The 16,521-nt window shown below is 40.6% G+C and overlaps 1 protein-coding gene across 1 annotated transcript; it reads left to right on the top strand.

The window, feature by feature from the left end:
* Window positions 1–422: 422 nt before the first annotated feature.
* On the top strand, window positions 423–16,316 carry LOC110959625 (solute carrier family 35 member D3). The gene is made up of 4 exons (XM_022206564.2): window positions 423–1,465; window positions 4,605–4,815; window positions 14,562–14,719; window positions 14,833–16,316. Exons 1-4 carry the CDS (start codon window positions 1,241–1,243, stop codon window positions 15,574–15,576), a joined length of 1,338 nt encoding a protein of 445 aa, XP_022062256.1. The 5' UTR covers window positions 423–1,240; the 3' UTR covers window positions 15,577–16,316.
* The last annotated feature ends 205 nt before the right edge of the window (window positions 16,317–16,521 follow it).

Genomic DNA, 16,521 nt, shown 5'->3' with positions numbered 1-16,521 from the left:
AACCGGGGATCTTCTGGCTGCATGGCAAAAGTGCTAAAGACCAATCCACTGTGCAGCCAAGTTTCAAATATACGAGAACAGAAAATTCTGACTAGCCATTTGAGATATCAAACTGTTCTGTAAATCTGTTTTTGGACTTGGGGTCAGTAAGCCTTATAAAGCCTGGTCACACTTTTGAGAGCTAGATCCATCAGCCATACTGTAAATTTGTAAATACAATTCTTGGGTTCAAAATAATCGGATCAAGGATTAGATCCTTCACTTATGTCAACAGATGGGTGACTTTACATATACTCTGATAGTAGCCTGTATGAGAGACGTTAACATATGAGAAAATGATCAGAATGAACGAGCCCAAACAAAAAGAAAAGCATCAATGGGAAGAGAGACTGTATGTCCACCTAGAGGCCAGCATCATCAACGTGCCTTCCTTCCTTCAATGACTTCAATGATATCGCAAATAAAGAACCGCCTCCCAACACACAAACACACCTCCCTCCCTCCCCTCCCCTCTCCTCCCCCTCTCTCTCCCTCTCGGGTCCTCAGCCAAGAGGCGCTGCGGCAAAATGTCATATTTCACTGGCTGTGCTCTCAGAGGACGACCTCCCCTCTACTGTACACCTCCTGCACATCTGCTGCTGCGCTTCTACTGTACTCCACCGCAGCTCCCCTTCCTGCTGAGGGGTCACTACTACTTCTTCTTCCTCCTCCTCTGCTGCTGCTGCTCCTCTGCGTCCCTCTGAGAGCCCCAGCGCAAGGAGAGGAAAAAAGTCACTCATGAAGATCTCCTGCAGGTGATAGTGACTGAGAGGAGACTGGAGGCAGAGATGACAGAGTTTTTGAAGGTTTTTGCTCCATGCAGCACAGAAAAGTGAGTCTGAGCTGCAGTTTTAACTAAGACGACAAGCGAAGGGTCAGCACAACCGAACCAAGGATCTCCACCCCTCATCTCGTTTCATTTTTTTAAAATTATTTTTGCATTTTTTTACTGTAAGCTCCTGAATGCAGGTTCCTTTTCCATCACTCACGGTGCCAGCGTGGGCTCTTCACAGCCTCACGTCCTTCCTTTCCCCCCGTTTCTCCCGTTTCTCCGTCCAGCAGCAGTGCGTCTCGGCTGTGCGTAAAAGCCAAACCTTCCAAATTCATCCGAAACCTCTCCGAACCAGGCTGTGAGTGGGATCAGCGTCACCAAAAGTACTTTCTATCCACTCTCTGGCTTTCTCTAAAGCAGCCCAGCACCATGGATGTGTTTAAGAGCCGGCTGTTGGGGATCTCTGTGGCCGTTGCGCACGGCATTTTCTCCGGTTCTCTGAACATCCTGCTGAAGTTCCTCATCACTAATTATCACTTCAGCTTCCTGACGCTCATCCAGTTCCTGACCAGCAGCACAGCGGCGCTCACATTGGAGACCCTGAGGCGTCTGGGAAAGGTCCAGATCCCTCCGTTCAGCACGCAGCTCTCCAAGGTAAAAAGAAAAAAAAAGTGACAAAAATGACCTTTCAGTGGCGCATTTTGGTGACTCTCCAACAGAAATCTCAAGACTTCTAGTGCAGCCTGTTCTATTTTAAAGGGTAAATCATGCTTCTAGCTTGGAAATTGGTAAAATGAGGCTCAAAATATACACCAATATTTTAAAAAAGCACAGAAATATAAAGGAAACAAATCAGATATGAAGTTCTGACTGTGCACCATGTCTATATCTTAAAAATATACATTGAAATACCTTTGTTTTATTACTATGTAAGTATTTCTACTTTACTATATAAAATAAAAATATATAACAGGCAAATAAACTGTGCAATAGTGTAATTTCTTTTGTATAAGTTTAAAATAAAAGTAAAAACAGTGTTTCGAACCCTCTGATATTAAAGTTCTTATTTCATGTTTTGAATGTGTAGCAGTAAAATTTGACCACAAATGCTGTCAGTGTTGTGATTTTAGATAAACTGTTGGAGATTTAAAAAATAAAAATAAAAATAAAAACAAGAGAGAAAGAATTCTTCATCATTAAAATGTCACTATGTGCAGCTAAAATGTAACTTTGAAAGCCCCAAAGTCATTTCTGGCATCAACACTGACCTGATGAACCCCATCTACCTTCTCCCAGTACTGCTAAACTGCCTGTTTGCATTTGATTGGCTGATTGACTGACTGATTGACTGACTGGATAATGGACCGGCTGGCAAATCAGCAGAGTAGCTGATTGACTGATAGGATTCATTAACATTATTGGCAGGACTGTTTTCCAAAATCACTGCACCCAAAATGATGCACGTCACAATCTGCACCTGACCGGAAGAGGGCAGAAAGTTATGTCATGAATTCATTAGAGCCGAGCACATTTTTGAAATTCACTGAATCATTTTTAAAGAACATTTTCAGCATGTTTGGTGTTGAGTTTGGTAGTTTCAGAATGCTAAGTTTGATTTGTTTCTCTGCAGTGACAGCAGCACTGACTGGTGCAGTCTCTGTGTAATTTGAGCACTAAAACAGCAATTCATTTCAGTTCAAACAACCACAGGTCCAGCCCTTCAGCCTAACAATAAAATCTAATTAATACAACAGCAATAAAAACATAATTAGTACAAACAGACAGTGTTCAATGGGTGAAGTTTCTGGTCAATATATTGAGTACTAAATGAACTGGGATCCTGCCAAATCTAAAGAGGATAGATGGAGTAAAAATACTTTTAGCTGAATGAGATCAGTGTTTTTAAAATTTCATGTAAAAATGGATTCTTTTATCTTTTTAATCACTAAAATTTTATCCTTCCAGATATGAGATTATCGCTTTAAGATAAGAGAGACCTCTGATCTACCACATGAAAGATCAGTCATCCCTTCTGCATGAGCAGAAGACACTCAGAGAGATACAGTTTGACATTTCTCTCTCATAATTTATGAGTCACATTGTGGTCATTTTGTATCTCTTTGATGTGGTTTTATAACTTGTAGTTGTATGTTTTGTCTCTGAAACTAAAATCAATGGTGACGGTGACTCCACACTAAGCAGAGGCTCTGAACCAGGAGCCCTCTCACACCTAACTCTCCTGTACTGGTTCCATTAGCCCAGTTCTGTAATCCATCCATACTTGTAGAAGAGAAAACAAATATTTCTGGAATAAAATACACATATCGGTTCAGTATCTTAACACAAATTGAAGTTCTGCTGCGATTAGACAAGGATGTACTGTAATGTAGCTAAAGTACTGCACTACAGTAGAAATTTGAGATATTTTGCTAGAATATTTCCATGTTATGAGACTATCTACTTCTGCTGCGCTACATTTTAGAGGGAAAATTTGTTTTTATTTTTGGCACGGATGAAATAGTTTACCAAATGTTAATCACCAATAAGGTGAATATTTATCTCTTTGTGCTAGCAGTTGGTTTGGGGTTAGATTTATGCTAAGACAAGTAGTCAGTGGTTGTTTATATGAACATGTTTTTGGTGTATCCCTTTTTTTCCCTCCTTGTGATTAATCAATATGGTTCTGATTTCAGAAACTTGGAAGCACATGCAGTGACAAGAAACACTATTCTAACCTAAGTGATATGCAGCTAACAACATTAGCATTGTTGCTAAGTGATGCTATTTAGTTGAGCGCCACCCGGAGTTTTAAATACTACACATATCAACATAAAGCCAAAGGCCTCAGTGTTTCTGCTGTAATGTAAATCCAACTTCATCCAGATTTCTGAATGCTGCATTTCCTGGCTGCACAGGTTCGACAAAAGCTGAGTGACGTAACAGAAAAACAATAATGACTGTATAAATGTCACTTTTACAGTGACGAAGAAACTGAATTTTCGGTCACAAAACAATTAAATATAATTTTCATGGGAGAAAGAATAGAATTGCTGGTCTATTCAAGTCTGTACAATAGTCTCCATAGACTGTACAAAAAGGTGGGTGCAGCCACTGTTATGTCACCCATTGGTTTGTGGAGTAACATTTGAGGCCTTGAGTTTGGCATTTGCCCATTGCCATCTTGGTCTTGGTCAGCTGACAGATAAGAATCCTAAGCAGACAAAGACAGCAGTCTCACTCTAAAGTACACTCTGTTTTGTCATCTATTTCCCTCTAAACTGGACCATAATTTACAAAATGACCATCATGCTTCATTAATAGAGACTTGAAACTATCGACTGATATCACAAACTTACCATAAACTAAGTTAACAAATTATTGTGGAAGTCGGATCATTTTCTCAATCACTTCTATACAGTTGGACTTACAGGAGTTGTCCCCTGCTGGCTGTTAGAAGAATGCAAGTTTAGGTCACTTTTGCATCGCTTCACTTTCAAATGTCGAGGCTGCAGCCATCTCTTCTGTGCAGTTTGAGTCTGTAGTAACCATTACAAAACTTTATTCTTGGAGGCATCACATGCATCTACCCACAAAACACAGATGCTAGTAACATATGAGAAAGCAGATTACTGTGTTCCATCTAAATATCTCATTTCCAGTGTGATCAAAACCAGCACACGCATGTAGATAAACACACACTGTGGTTGGTCTGAAACAAGCACGTTATTCTCTAATCAGTGAAGATAAGTTAAAGCAATGCTCTCTTAAGTGATATGTGCATCTGTCTGTGCAGGAGTTTGCCTCGGTGTGTATCCTCTCCACGCTGCAGTCCACTCTCACTCTGTGGTCTCTGCGAGGCCTCAGCCTGCCCATGTACGTCGTGTTCAAGCGTTGCCTGCCGCTCTTCACGCTCAGCATCGGAGTGTGTGTGCTGAGGAACGGCGTGCCGTCTGTGGGCGTGGTGATCGCCGTGCTCATCACCACCGGTGGAGCTGCACTGGCCGGTAAACACAGATCTTCAGCACACAGAACACACACTCACATCACTCAAGAGCTGCAGTACCAAATGACTTAATTCACAGCAACTTTCCAAAATTCCAGGGTGGGATGATTGCTGAGAACCCATTACATGTATGTTGGGATGTGAGTTTGACGTCTTTGAGTGTCTCGAAACATCCATCCATCCATTCTCTATACACCGCTTTATCCTCATTAGGGTCGCGGGGGGTGCTGGAGCCTATCCCAGCTGACTCGGGCGAAGGCAGGGGACACACCGGACAGGTCGCCAGTCTGTCGTCACGAAACATGTTTTATTATTATTAGTATTATTTTATTATATGCAACTCTCTTTTTTGCATTTCATATGTGACCTCACTTTTATTTTTAACTCTGCCAGCCAAAATATGTACCAGCTTAGGCTATCTATCATTTTATATATACATTTTATAAATATTTCAGAAAGAAACTGTAGCTAGTAGCAATTATTGTAATGCTCAGACAGACCATATAAGGTTTGTGCCACAAGAAACTGCCTGAATGTGAGTGTATAGTAACATTCATGTATGTTAGCATGAGAAAACTAATGGTAGCATCAGTGGAGGTGTGCGTATCTTATGTAGGGTCTTGTGTACGGTCACATAATAACCCCTATTGTCCTGTTCTCATGTGCTTATACAGGGCAGTTGCCTGCATAAGCAAATGATGGCAGTAAGTGCACAAAAAAAAGATTATTTGGCCTGCAGCAATCTGCTGAAAATAATAACAATGAGACATTGTGCCATCCTAGTGTCCTAGTGCGAGTATTAATCTTAGCCTAGACACTCTCATAAAACCTATCTGCCTGCACCCCTGGCTACTATTAAAAAACTATCACTAGAACGCCTGACTCTATGGAAATCCTGGACTTTCTTCCAAATGTTGAAGAAACGGTATTTCGAACAATGTGTCACTTTCGCCATTCAAAGCAGCCAGTCTGCTTCTCTGTCAGTTTTCATCTATTCCCAAACCGAATTCTGTAACTGCTTAACACTGAGCTCAGAAGCGTTTGCAGTATTCATGAAACAGCCATAAACACACAGTGAAATCCCCCTGTCCACCCATGTGGTCATCTCAAATGTAAGACACAGGTGGTTGTTCACTGAAAGTCTCGTTTTCCAAGTTTCATTGAATGCAGCTGTGTTTATCTGAGTCAAAGTCAATAGATGGTGTAACACAGTCAGCTGCACAGAGTGCTGCCGGGTCACAATCTGCGTCATGGCAAGGTTGGCAATTCTCACACTATTGGCATGAGACACCACTTTTAGACTGTCTCATGCGCTCGCCCCGCCCTATCAGATCTCACTGCAGATGAAAGGAATTCTTAAAGTTCTTCTTTTTTTAAAAAAAAGAAAGTGTAAAGGTCAAGTTTTTCCCTCATTTCAGCATCAAAACTGCTCCATAAAATTCACATAGTGACCAGATGACAAAGTTTGTGCTACTTTAGTTGAAAAGGGTGCACAAACAGACCTCTCCAAAATTCACAAAACACCTTTCATGCATGTTGAATCTTGCCTGTTTTACTGATCCTGTACTCTCCAATAATGAGTTTGATGAAATGTTAACAGGAGCTGAAATTTAATTTGTTGCCTCCAGCTGTTTGTACGAGTCTTTCCTCTGGGTAGATTAAATGCCTGCAGCATCAAACAGCAGCAGGATCAATATGAGCGTCTTCAAAGAGAGGGAAATTTGTTTATGTGGCACAACACAGCAATAACTTCATTAAATGCATAAAACTGTAAATAATCCCCGACATGGAGACAGGATAGGTCAGCATCTAACAGGAAAGGATCCTGTGTATTTTTCTTCACCCCAGACAGGTAAAAAGCAGCAGTTAAATCATTTTTTAAACTGTTGAATCCTGAACTCCATCTTAGTTGTTTGGATATTTTCCAGTAAAATCAATCGGATCTGTTAGCTAAAGTCAAAATATTTTCTTTTTTTAAAAATTATTAGTAGTAGTTAGATTAGTGTGTGCATGGACTACTACTTATAGAACATGAGCCTTCTAATCATTAAAATAACTACCAAAATATGGCTACAAAGGACAATAAAAACATCAATTTCACAAAAAGCAGCTGTAGTTAGTTAGATTATGCCAAATGGACAGAGTTGCAGTTTTTAAAATTAAAGATAAATTCTGGATTTCTTACCTATGGTTGAAGTTTTTCCTCCTCGGATACTCGCAGCATCTCTTCTTTTGATCGATTTGAATGACAGTCACCTAAATGTTGCTTGTACCTCCGTTAGTCAACACACATCAGAATGCTTTTAACACTTTAAAAGCCACTCATTGAGATACTTTGAAATTCAAAATTTCAACCCTAGAGTGTTATTAAAGGATATAGGATGTTTTTACTTTTGTGACATTTTTCAAAATCTTTGATTTTCATGTTCAAATTCAACATCAGTGAAGTTACCATATATGGTTCCTTAGTGGTTAAAAAAAAAAAAACATTCCAAGAAATGTATATGTCATCACTTAGCAGCACAACTAATCAACCATGAAATGTGTGAGTTTCCTCAACTAACCATGTTTAGTTTTGACGTTTCAACTGAATACGTGGAAGAGGACCGAGTTGCAAGTCCGTCTTTTTCCAACTTGGGGGGGAAAAAAGAAAGTTTGGTATGTTGCAGGCCTCTGCTGATTGGTCAAATGCCACCATGTAGTCTTCTGTAATGTAAAGTGATCTTGGAAGATTGGCTGAGTGAAAACCACCTGCTTCTCGACCTCACTGAGAAGGCAGATATTTAATGTGTGTGGAAGTTACCAAATAAGACCACTTGCCCCATAAAGGGTTAATATAAACTGCGAACAACCAAAGTATTTGATTCCTTTAATTTCATATTCACATGCATCAAGCTTATATAAGCTACAACAGTATGTCAAGATTCCTGGAATTCACTTACAGCTTTTAGTTTTCGTGCACCATGCACTCCAAGAGTTTTGGTAACCCCATCTGGTTGCTGTTATGAAACATTTCTGAAGACATCACTGGCATTCAGAACTAGAATATATTAATGTAGTGTCATTTTAAAACCAACAGCAGCCATCACATGATCCAGAGCTTTGAGCAGATCACTGAGCTAGCAGTTGTTTCTACTCTCTGAGCAAAGAGACACGCTTCCTTTCTTTGGAAAAATGAACATTTTACTCTCGTCACTTATGAGATTGGTGCACTTTAATGTAGTCTGTCATTTTCCAGTCTCCATCTGTGGTCATACATCACCGTATGCATAAGTTAGCATCTACCAACAAGCTCCATCAAGCAGTCAGCAACAGTAAAAACGCTTGACAAGAGCAGCTTATTGTCTGGGGGCAAGTGCTGCCTGAGAAGACATGCTTTAAGGGAAAAATCCCTAAAATTTAAGTTGCAAAAAAGTCTGTTTGACAAGACTGGGGGTGGATTTTTATGTGCTTCCCAAACAGCGATTGAGATAATCAGAGAAAGCTAAGGTGATTGTTAGATTTGAATCCAAGTGTCCTTAAATATTGTTGAGATTCATAAAATGTATATTATTTGGATATCAGGACTCCAAATGCTATAGTTTTTAGAGCCTGCACTCCTTTGCCATCTCAATCTAATTTCCATTAGCCAAAGAAAATACAAAAGCAGATCCCTAATAACATTAATCTCCTATAAAAGTCCCAGTTTAGCCATTACATTAATTTCTACATATTATACAGATCATCTCTCCCAGGAGTAATCTTTGTTCTTCCATTACTGGTAATGATCCTAAAGTCATAAACAATGAAAAAAAAAAAAAAAAACTACAGATGTTTAATTTCCTGAATCAGTCTCCTCTGCTGATGCTGCTCGGTGTTTCTCAGTCAGGAGGAGGGTGTTTGAACCATGGACTGTGAAATGTGTCGAATATGAATCTAATGGACAGATCCATCATTCTGGGTTCAAATTTGGCAATGATTGCTCATTCTCTTGAGAAAATAAAGGAGTATTCTAATCTTTCAGATTTTGTTCATGGAAGAATCACATGAGATAATGTCACTTAGTCAACATTCTGTATGTGCGTTAGTTAAAAGTGGACCACAATTACCTGTTTTACAGCGTTGACAAATGACAAAATAATCCTCTTTATGTTGGGGGAAATGGGGGTAAAATATTTCCTGTGGTCCCTTCTAATTTAGCTTATCAAACCAGAGGGGATTTTAAAACTTGATGAAATCAGAGGATCTGATCTTTATTAGGCACCAACACTGAGCAGGACAAAGTAAAATAAGAAGTCCAGAAATCTGCTCTGATATCACAGAAAAGGGATCAAAACCAGCCTGAAAATGATCAACTTTGAAAAATGTCTTCATTATCACAGTAAATCTCCTGATTATTGTTGGTATATCCATGAATGTATTACATACAGGAGTTCCTAATAGAGAATTCAGCATCCTAAATGGCACCAATTTGACCTCATGTTAACAAATAGAAGCTGAAGAAGAGGTTCCAAGAGTATATTAGTCTGTATATGTGCAACACATTAATGAGCTTATGGAGTCCATCTCTCCTGATGACTTTAATTTATTCCATCCACATATTTCCATCAGATTATCAGAAACACTTTCTCAGTTTTCACATAGAAGCTGGATTTTACGCTGAGCTCATAAATTGCATGAGAGGCTGAAAAAAACCCAGATTCACTTCAAAATACAAGGACTTAAACAGCAGCCGGCTTTCAGCTACAAGGAGGGTGTGAAGAATTGCTCATATTGGCTCTAGACTGGATTAAAATCAAAGAGCTGGGCAGGTAACATTAAAATTACCCCACCTTCCCTACAGAAATAAATCCTGTACGAATGAGGCTTTAGAGATGCAAATCCTTCAAATAGTAGCTGTAAATTGCCTCTCCAAAGATGAAAGCTCTGCTGCACCATCAGCAGCTGTGAAAAATGCCTTGAACAGTCTATGTAAGAAGTTCTTTTAACCAAAACCACCATCCTTCTTGGACCAAACTGTTGTCTTTCCCTACGTCTTATCAAATCAAGTCAGTTTGGTATGTGTCTTCTCAGGAGCCTTTACACTCTGTGCAATATTTAGCACTTTCTAAGATTCATCTTCAAGTACAGACAGTCATGAAACAGGCGTTGTAGGCTTTATATATAAACCAAAGCAACTTCAAAAGGTATATTTGGCTGTAATCTATAAATGTTCTACCATCAACACACCAGTTAATCTGTTCATCTGTTTCTCAACTCTGTGACTAAACTGCCAGCCTTAAGCCTGCTCCTTTCTGTGTAAAACATCTTAAGACCCATCATTTCCATTCATTTCATGTAAAGTCCTCATCGGGTTACACCTAGAGATCTGGAATTTCATACAGTTGACAAGATGTACTGTAGGTTGTGATTTGCATAGTTCTGACACAAAGCATGTCCTAGTTATTGCTACTGAAATTTGATTTATAGACAATCTGGCTTACACAGTGGGACATTTTTATAAACTAGAAGATGCTACTTTTCAAATTAGGTCTTAAAGATGTAATTTTGCTCAAGAGTTCTGCCTTTAAAACCTTTTTCTATATTGTCACTGCAATTTCATTAAAAGGTGTGGATGTTAAGAGTTCAGCAAGATGTTAATCTTTAGTTTACATTGCTAAATAATTTAGTTCGTAGCAAATGTTACTCAAACAGGAGGAAAGTATTCTGCAGTTGTTGGGGACTGTAATAGTGCTGGACTAATGGGGAGTATTTGAGGTATCAGGGCAGTTTATGTTGTTTCCACATAGCTCTGTGTAAGAATATGAGTCAAACAAAGTTCATTCATTCCTATGACAGTCTCCCTTGATCTCTGAAGTGTTTCTGAAACCCCTGATTTAATCTGTTTTTTAATTGGATTGTAATTTGAAAGTGAAACTTCTGTGATAGATTTCAGAGAGGCCACGCTGTATCCTTGGAATAAAAGCAATAATTTGTCAGCTAACATGCTATTCTATTGTTTGACCATGCTGAGTCAAACTGTGTAGCTATACTTTTAGTAATTTAGTAGTTTATCATGTGCTAGCTGTACAATGTACAGACTTCACACACTGTAAACACTAAATTGGCTGTACACACGGCTGAACAACCGCTTATTTCTCACCATTCATAGCTGGTCCTGTTTTTTTCCTCACAGTATTGTGACGTGCATTTCCCTTGAAACAAGACAGGAGAAATTGATAAAATCAGCCTCTCACGCATGTCTGTGGTAAAGTTTTCAACCATTTATAAAGAAATTTTCTTGTGTTGAACACTTGCACACAGTTTCTGTATATTATATGGAACCACAAACACCAAACAAAGTACCACCTCATTTCAAAAGAGCTCCGTGTATGTGTATGAGATGAACAAAACTGCATTTATTTCCATTGAAACCACAAAGAGACCCAGCTATTAAATCAGACCAACAGATTAGCTAATAGGCTAACAGGCTGACTATGCTGACAGTCAAACTGTGTACCTGTGTAATTGTAAAGAAATTAGCTTAGCGATTTGAACACATGCTAGCTGTGTAAAATATGGAGTGCATTCACGGCGGTTCATACATCTTTAAACAAAATATTTTACAAAGTGGCTTCACACTTGGCAGGAACTCAATTCTCACCATATACTGTATTATTGGTCCTTTCTCGTTGAGGTAACGTTCACATGTGAGTATTTTCATAAACCTGAACTAGCCTCTCCCTCATGTTTTCATTAATTCATAAAAAAATGCATATCCCTGCATTAAACACCAGGAGGTGGCAACTGTAAAGTGTACAGAGTTACAGGCATCAAACAAAGCTGGAAACAAGGGATTACTGTCTTACTGGACCTAAAAATCCCAGTGGCACTTTCAACCAAGTTTTATCGCTAAAAGTTTGTAAGATATACAATAAGGCTTTTCAAAGTGTGTGAATTGAAGATTCGATTAATGTTTTTTCTGTTTTCACAGCAGCTGTCTTTAAAGTCATAAATGAATTGCTTCTTGTGTGTTTGCTGCATTTAAATAATTTCTTTATGGGAGTTGTCATGACAGATGCTGGTCTTTTATTACAACATGAGCCAGAGAGTGTCTTCATCCTTATATTTATTGTATGACTGATTTCTCATGATGGCTCGTGTTTGAGAAGCCATTAAAATGATTGATCCTGATTGATTTTAAAGCAACAGCTGGATCAGAGTCCAGATAAAAGATGGTCCACCAGCTTTTATGGCCCATTCAGTGATATTTGCTGAGTTAATACAACTATTAAATCATTTTCATTTGATAAACATTACATTTTAAAAAATTCAAACAGAAGTGCAGATCTGATCCTCAGCCCCAGTGGAGGCAACAGTTCAAATTGTGCATTTTTACTGTGAGTGTGTGTGTGTTTGTTGGATTTGTCACAGTCTTCGTGAAATTTCCAGCCCACATGCGCACTCAGTACAGCATTAATTCTCCATCTATCCTGCTTCATCTTCCAAATATCATCTGTCTGATCACCACATTCAAATTTCTACACTCTTCCTCCACAACACATCAAATATAGAAGCAGGGACTACCTACAAATATACTTGATTATCTGGAGCTCATCAGGATAGATGCTTGAGAAAGGTCATCTCTAAGCTTTTAAAAGAGCACACCTGTAGTCTTTCATGGAAGAACACGTGGTAACAAACAATGATTATCCGGTCACAGAGGTTGCTTTTGTGTAGTATAAAGTCAAATCTTTTGAATGTTGTTAAAGAAAATAACATTTTAGTTACATTTCCATTAAATAATGAACTATATGGCTAACTAAGCAGAAACTTTTTGGAGTCGAGAAAATACATAATTTGGGGGTTTTCTGTAGCACCTTGAAAAATTGTCCCCATGAACCCCCAAAATAAGGCAACTGTCACCACGCTCATAAAAACATACAACACTGTATTTGTAACCACTGAACAGCATATTACAGAACAGTTCTAGACTGTAAATATCTATTTTTACTCTTTATACAAACAAATGTAGCCAGTAAATTTGGGTATTGCTGAACGCTCCTGAATAAGTGCTGAGCAGGGAGGTCTTGTTGTGGCTGGTGAAACTAGGAGAGGACAACAATGATGTGCCTCACTTTTCCTGTTTCTCGACGTCCATGTTGAGTAGCATTCTGTTCCACTCAAATATCACCATTTGCAATGTAAAATTTGCCATACCTGCTAACACAAGTGTCCATTGTTCTATTTTCTACGTACTCTTAGAAATGAATGTATGTCCTTGTCATGACTGACCTGCCCTGAGCACGCCAACCCTAAAGCCACCTACAGAGTTTTGTTTTACCCCTTACAGTATTTTCCAAATGGAATTTTTTTTTTTTAAATTGTGCCATATGATGTTTGTCAGTCTAAACATTATCAACACTAATATGACTGCTACCGTGGTTTCTGAGTAGGTTGTAGTGAGGAAAAGTGTCACTTATGCAGCTTTCTTATTACACATTTTCAGTCTTATGCTTACAGCTTTAAAATAAACTTTCTTATCTTGCAAAATTGTCTTTTAAATGGGCAAATATTGCTTAAGCCATGGCACTATTCAAACAGGATGAACAAATAATTTGTCTAGTGATAGATTACTATATGTAATTGTTTCTGAGATAAGGTCTCACAGGACAAACTGCGAGAGGCGGGTCTTCATCTCTATAAAATATGGTGCCATAATTGGGTCAAAAGTCACGCGCACGTAACTTGCTACATTTCAGATCATCCAGCAAGTGAAAAAAATCAGTGTGCTTTTTGGCTTAATATTCTATTTGTTTCCATAGTATACCCCTAATTATAGAATCACTCTTAAACTCCCTGTCAGAATCACTGGAGTAGACACGCTGGGCTTCTGGGCCGATTCCGGTCAGTCCACCTGGGTAACTGCCGTTAGCAATGGAGCTAACTAACGTCTAACCGCTGTACTAAAGGCTGACAGCCCCGCAATGGAGCACTGAGACCTCCCGTTTAGAGCCAGAAATACGTGGAGACACTCACCCACCGGCAGTTGGAGATCCGGGCTCGGTTCTGTGTGTGTTCGGCGGAGCTGCAGTCCATAGGCACAGCAGAACAGCGGCAGCAGCATCAAAGGGGCTCCAGCGGACTGTGTTAGTTCCTCTCTTGTATACAGTGGCATCCCACGTGGTGGGTGAGTTCTTGCAGTCGCAGACAGCCAATCATAGGGAGGTTGTGGCGAGCACTGGTATCCGCCCACAAAGGGTCAAAAGTGTTCTCCCCGCACGCGTAGGTCAGAGCTCCACGCACGCAGGAGGACAGTTTCGTGAGACACTGGACGCACGGAGCTTGGTCTGCACACGCGTAGCAATGTCTCCGCGCATGTAGGAGGCTCCTCGCGTGCGGAGTCATTGCTACGCGCGCGCAGAGTGTTTTTTGCGCCCGTGGAGACTTTTTCCCGCTCGCGCGGGGTACGTGTTTCGCGCGCGCGAGAGTGTTACGTGCGCACGAGAGAGAGTTACGTGCACGTGACTTTTGACCCAATTATGGCACCATAATAAAACGACAGTATTGCCTCTCCTGAGAGGCTAATTATTAGCTCTCAAAAACATTCTCCTTTTGTAGATCGGTGTAGTTCACAAGGGACATGGACAAATACATGATACATCGAAGATTCCACAAGTACAGCATGTGACAAAAACCACAGCTGTAGGAATCAAAAAAGCAGACAATTTTCAGAAGTGATGAATGAGAAAGAAATCCATTATTTTTATCTTTACGTTTTTCCTCCAGGTGCTGGTGATCTCACTGGTGACCCCTTCGGTTACGTCACTGGTGTTTTGGCTGTGATCATCCACGCCTCCTACCTGGTTCTGATCCAAAAAACCAGCCATGACAGTGAATACGGGCCACTTACTGCGCAGTACGCCATCGCCATCATGGCCTCACCGGTACAGACTCTCTTTTGTATCTTTGTGGTGTTTATTTGCCTCTGCTACCATCTTTTATATATTCTCTATTCTTAATTATTCATTATCTGTTCTTGTTTTCTTCTTTTTCTCAGGTGCTGCTGGTTTGCTCCGTCATCTCCATGGATGCAGTCAACATGTGGTCCTACGAGGGCTGGAATGACCCTCACATCACCGTCATCTTCGTCTTCTGCATCTTCATCGGCTGTGCCATGAACTTCACCACGCTGCACTGCACCTACATCAACTCAGCCGTCACCACCAGCTTCGTCGGCGTGGTAAAGAGCATCGCCACCATCACCGTCGGCATGCTGGCGTTCACCGACGTCGCACCAACCGGACTGTTCATCGGCGGCGTGGTGGTGAACACCGTCGGCTCAATCACCTACTGTGTGGTGAAATACTTTGAGACAAAGAAGAAGAGCTTGTACGAGGACCTGGAGGAGGCTGGGAAGGATGGCACGCTGCCTGGGGAGCCTTACCAAGAGAAACCGCCGCTTAATGGCACCGGGCCTGCCCCCGGATTTGATCCAGGACAATCTGAGATAGAGGGAGTGTTGAGCAGTGATGGGAAGGAGGAGACGGCGACGGCACATTTGACTAACGGAGAGGTGTGGGCGGGAGACGGTGGACAAACAGACGGAGAAGGAGGCGTCAATTCTCGTGTCATGACGGAACAAGAGGTGCTGGAGATGCAGCGGGAGCACCTCCACAAGGAGAGCACCGCTCCCGGTCAGTCGCTCAGTGACAGCTATGTCGGGGTGTGGAGGTCCATCAGGCACCTGCAGTTCATGAAGAAAGAGCCTTTAATCGATAACATGGAACAACAGAGTCCGTAGAGTGGGACAGAGACCTCAACAGACTCTAGAGAAGAACACAGGAAATAAAGTCTGCTGAAGAAACCAGCAGAGAAGAAAACGATAGACTGAACCTCCACTGTTCGTCCACCAGGAACCTCTTTTATTAGCTTCAGCGGTGCTTAACAAATGCTTGTTGGTCATGCTGTTGCTGTGATACCTCAATGACAGTTTTTTGTGCTTCAATGCTCAATTTCATCACCCAGGACTGAAGAACAGGCAGTTAAAAGTAAGAAGCAGAAAGTAATTTTCTTTGCTCATGATGAGAGTGAAAAGAGGTTCCCGGCGGAGAGAAGTGGATGAAGAGTTTTGGGAGAAGCTGCCTGTCAGTGATAAATTCTGCCTCTCGTCTCCTTCAGCTCTGCGACGTGCAGCGGGGACCACACAGGCCACGGCTAGCATGATTCGGTTTGCGTCCCCGCTGATTAGCCAGCTAGCCAAACAACAGCAGGTCTTGTGCAAAACTTGTGCAAAACTCAAATATCATCTCCAATCAGGGAAGAGCTGAAGACACCTGAAAGTTTGCGTTTTGTGTATGGTATCGGTGAATTTTAACTGGCTGTGGGTGTGCAAGTAAATAGTTTATGGCTGTGTTCACTCTGGGTTTGTTTGTTTGACTCTGGAATTTGACCATTTGTGTGTTTTCCAATGATCATAAACACCGAACTGTCTGCACCCATTGTGATGGAAAAAGGAATGAAAATAACAATAATGTGGCATCACATTGGACTTCAGTGTCATTTTCTGTTTAAACATCTGTGAAGTAATTTAACTTTACCATTTTATTTCAAGTACTGCAGTCATGAAACTGAGGTAAAATTTTGACCTTTTGTAGTTCTACGGCCACAACAATCCGGATTTGTTTGCTTATTTTAAACTGAACTAAGCTTATTTGGCGGCTTTAGTTTCTTTGCAGTTACATATACA

Source organism: Acanthochromis polyacanthus, chromosome 16 (genome assembly GCF_021347895.1).
Source record: "Acanthochromis polyacanthus isolate Apoly-LR-REF ecotype Palm Island chromosome 16, KAUST_Apoly_ChrSc, whole genome shotgun sequence".
NCBI lineage: Eukaryota > Metazoa > Chordata > Actinopteri > Pomacentridae > Acanthochromis > Acanthochromis polyacanthus.
Note: the sequence above shows the minus strand (reverse complement) of the source record. Positions and strands in the feature narration are given on the sequence as shown.